This window comes from Mastacembelus armatus, chromosome 4, assembly GCF_900324485.2.
Source record: "Mastacembelus armatus chromosome 4, fMasArm1.2, whole genome shotgun sequence".
NCBI lineage: Eukaryota > Metazoa > Chordata > Actinopteri > Synbranchiformes > Mastacembelidae > Mastacembelus > Mastacembelus armatus.
The window spans coordinates 8,280,093-8,284,546 of NC_046636.1; the positions used below are offsets into that span (position 1 = coordinate 8,280,093).

The 4,454-nt window shown below is 41.7% G+C and overlaps 1 protein-coding gene across 1 annotated transcript; it reads left to right on the forward strand.

Annotated features, from left to right (window-relative positions):
• Positions 1 to 1,180: 1,180 nt before the first annotated feature.
• LOC113139900 (prostaglandin E2 receptor EP4 subtype-like) lies at positions 1,181 to 3,675 on the forward strand. Its single transcript, XM_026323526.2, has 2 exons — positions 1,181 to 2,239; positions 2,845 to 3,675. Exons 1-2 carry the CDS (start codon positions 1,427 to 1,429, stop codon positions 3,175 to 3,177), a joined length of 1,146 nt encoding a protein of 381 aa, XP_026179311.1. The 5' UTR covers positions 1,181 to 1,426; the 3' UTR covers positions 3,178 to 3,675.
• Positions 3,676 to 4,454: the final 779 nt, after the last annotated feature.

A 4,454-nucleotide genomic window follows, 5' to 3' on the forward strand; every position in this document is an offset into this window, starting at 1 on the left:
CCTCATTGTTGAAATTTCAAGACAAAGAAAAAAAAAAAAAAAATCTAAGAATCAAAACTAGAAAAAGACTAACGTGATTCATAGTGATGCATTTCTGCATTTCATTTGTTGTGAATTTGTATGGTTTGATGCTGTTTATAAGTTACAGTCATCTATGGTTTTGTTCCAGTACGCAGAGTATCTGCCAATGTTCCTGGCACCATCCTAATTTCCACCCTAGACACTGGAATTAGTTAAACTACACATGAAATACAATATGAGTCTCACTTTAATAGTAACAAAATTCTCTCTGCCTTTGATGATGTGATTTTTACCGAAGGGCAGAGTTTTCAGGGGAGAAACAGAAGAAGAGCTCCACGAGAACAGGGAACTCTGTTGGAGCTGAAGAAAGTGGGTAAACCCGGTTTGATGTAACTCAAACACACATGCTCAGTTTGATGGATGTGTGTCACGGCTGGATTGTATGAGACGTCCGATCATGCAGTGCCGTTGATTTGTTACTGTTAAAATACACTTGAACTGAGTTTTGTCTTAGAATGGGAGACACAGCAGCAACTATTGACAGTGGAAACCAAGAGCTGCACAAGAGTGCACAAAACACTCAAACAGAGTGACATTGCAGCAACAGCACATCCTCACAGAGAAGAGTAGTGACTATATCACACTGGTATTTATTTAAATAACATATATTTTCAAAAATGTAAAAATTAGTTGAGGAAAGATCCAATAACAGGCCTTGTTTTTTTTTATACCATGAATAAAGTGCAGTTTGTGATTTGAGTGTGGGATTGCTAATCATTTATCCAAACCTTTGTAACTTAAATCCAATCCAGATAGGGTTTTTATCAAAAGTTGTCATTATTAATCTTATAAGTTATTAAGGCTTTGTAAATATAAACTCAGCCCTTCTCTCTCTCTCTCTCTCTGCGTGGACACACATGACTCAGTTGGGTGAGAAAGGTCTGCTCAAGTGTCTCCGTCTAGCCGAGTTTTTGAGCTCTATCTTTACTCACCAGTCAATCATTTGACCTCCTGACAGGCAGCCACAGTTATTGCGCAGTGGTGCGATGACGCCAACACTGGCAGATGCGACCTGAAGCGGAAATTGGGGGGGGGGGCAGAAAAAAAAGCAGAGACATTATTTTCCCGTTTGTCTATCGCTTCCATCCCATCCATCCTGTCAGGCTGCTGGGTGGTTCAGTATATTTAGACACAGCCCACCCCTAAACTCAACGCTGTGCGCAACGTCTTCCTCGGCTAAAAACATCTGGATTACTGGAAAGCAGAGGGTATGAGACTTTTAGAGAAGATACCTCTACTAACCCATCACCCGCTGAGACGAGTTAAAGACGAGATGTGATCCCAAATCCACAACAGACCAGAGGAAACACCGCTAACAAACTCCAGCCCAGAAGTTTATGTGGCAATGGAAAACCAGAACTTTACGCACGGATCCGCTCAAATGAACGAAACCATTGTACAGCATACACAGGCGGACAGGGTGCAGAAATCAATCGCTTTACCGATATTTATGTTTGCTGGAGGCGCCATTGGGAATATAATTGCAATAATTGTGCTTTCGGTATCAAGACAGGAGAGAAAATCTTCAGCTTTCTACACACTAGTGTGCGGTCTGGCTGTGACGGACCTGCTGGGCACCTGTCTGGCCAGTCCGATCACTATAGCCAACTACCTGGAACAGCATGTGCTGAAAAACGAGCATGTCTGCGAGTTTCACTCTTTTTTGTTGCTGTTTTTCGCTTTAGCTGGACTGAGCATCATATGCACCATGGCAGCCGAGCGGTACCTGGCTATATGCTGCCCATACACCTACCACCGATGGGGCGTGGACAGGCGCTTTGCGCAAAAGTTTCTGTTCTTCATTTACATCAGTCACATTTTCTTCTGCTGCCTTCCGACGATGGGCATGGCGAGGAGCTTGCTGCAGTCGTCCAACACCTGGTGCTTCATCGACTGGAGGACAGCCGAGCCTGCGGCCGCCGCTTACTCAGTCCTGTACGCCGTCGTCAGCCTGCTGCTCATCCTGGTGACCATCGCGCTGAACCTGGCGGTGTGCGGAGCGCTGCTGCTCATGCGTCAGAGGACCGTACATCGTCCCGTCACCAGAACCAGCGTCCGGGAGAGGTGGAGGTCTCTGTCGTCGGCCGCAGAGACGCAGATGATCGCGGTGCTGGTCATGACCTCCGCGGTGGTTCTGGCCTGTTCAGCCCCGTTAGTGGTGAGTCGGGTAATTCATTGTGCACTAATTTACACCGGATGTTGATGTTGTTGCAAACCCTACTGATGGAGACAAAAGGAAACAACACGTTAGCTTTCAGATACTCTGTGAATATTATGATAATGTACAGATATGTTTTGAAATGAAAATCACACTGTACAAATACACTATAAGAAAAAAAAGTCCAGCATTCACAACTTAACTAAAGTGAAAGTACTGTAGTATTACCAGGAAGATACACTTCAAGTATTACAATATCACATTTGGATTATTGTTGTTCTAATGATCATGAATTTTGTGGGTCAGTCACACAAAATAAGAAATTTGATGACAGTCTGTAGGAAAATGTGTGGGGACTTTTTCACTGTTTTTTATTTCATAGACCAAATAATTGGATGAATAATAATGTATTCTAAAAAATAACTTTTAGATTCATTGGTAATGAAAATAGTGCTTTATACTTCCTTCTAATTATTTTTTAATGTGTTGTATCAATACAAAACAAAACAAAACATTACTGTATATATTTGTCGACATTAAGCATTTTTAAACTCTTATTTCCAATACAAAGATCTCAACCAAAGTAACTTATTTTTCTTTTAAAGGTCCGTGTGTTTGCCAACCAATTCATGCTGAAAATTGATTCCAAAGCAGACCTAGCTGCCATCAGGATAGCCTCAGTTAACCCCATCCTCGATCCCTGGATCTACATCCTCCTCAGGAGGTCTCTGTTTCGACGGTTACTCGGTTTATCCAGACGAGGAAGCAGCACCCACAGCAGCTCCTCCATTGCACCACAAAGGAATCTGTTTTATCCTGATATCATGAGGGACAGCCACGTGTTCACCCAGCTGATGTGCAATGCAAACATCATCACTCAACTACCTGCTACTGTCAAATTCACACTGAACGACACAGAGAGCCCCCACCAGACCTAAAGCACTGCAGCCTGAAGACATGTTTGACATGCTTGAGCGTTTGCTGTTTGGAAACATGGCAGCCCACAGCTGGACAGGACCCTCAGGGCTCCTGCAGGATTATTTATTAAATGATGTTATTAGGGAAGAGGGACAATAAGACATGACTGAGCTTTTATTTTGTAATTTTCACTGTCATCCAACCTCTCCTCAAGCAATCAGGGCTCTGGATTCATGCCCCCATAAAACTGCATTTTCTGTTTTTGCTCATCTCTCACCACCTCATCCTCCTTCCACCTGATGCTCCAGTTTATAGGAATGTATCCAGTGGAGGCTACAGGAACATTATACAGCTCGGTTCATCTGGAGGCAGCGTTCAAATGACCTGTGACTCTGACAGGTCCAGTGTTAAAAATAATCCTTTTGTATAGCAGTGTATAAAAACCAATCACAACTGTATTTATAAGACTTTTGATATAACTTTCAGATAGTTAATTAAAAAGTGATTTTAATACAACACTAGTGGTCCTGACAATGGCACTGCTTTATCACTAATTACTGTTCTTTTCAGTGTTTCTCTATGGGGTCAAAGTCTTTACTGTTAAAATACATCAATATGAATATCAGGAGAAAATGAGGTAATGCTTTATTTTACAGATCCACTGATTCCTCCGTTGTTGTCTTCTGGATTCATTTCACTGGAAGCAATGATTCTATTTAAGCTCATTACTTTTGCAAACTTCGTCATTTAAACCGATTTGTATGTTTGTGGACACATTTTTCATGCTAGCTTAGCATTTGTAAACAACTGGACATGTACCAGTTGATGTCTCTCAAATTTTCCTATAATTAGAACCAAATCATGGGGTTCTGCCAGGAAACATATAACAGGATTATTTGTATAACAGTTACACTTTACAGGCCTGTAAAATAATGCGTCATTTAAAATTATTTTGACTTTTTGGACTTGAAAAGATTCAAATTATTAATGATCTCTACTTTGTGCACTCCACTTTTCCCCCTCATCAGTGCCTGGTGGGTAGCAGCTGAAACAATATCTCTCCATGACACCTCTGTGACAAATCTAACTCTACTGTGTTTTCAGGGAGTGTACAGGATCAGGGTCACGGCCAGTGGCCTTTGGTTCACAGTTGAGGTTCTATCTCAGGTTCAACTCCAATATGGGTATTTGTTCCTTTTCAATTCTGTGCTGAAACTGAATAGGGAATAATTGCAAAAACGTGATGTAAAAGAATATGCAATTTGGACTTATGAGTGTATGTTTATGATTATGGGAT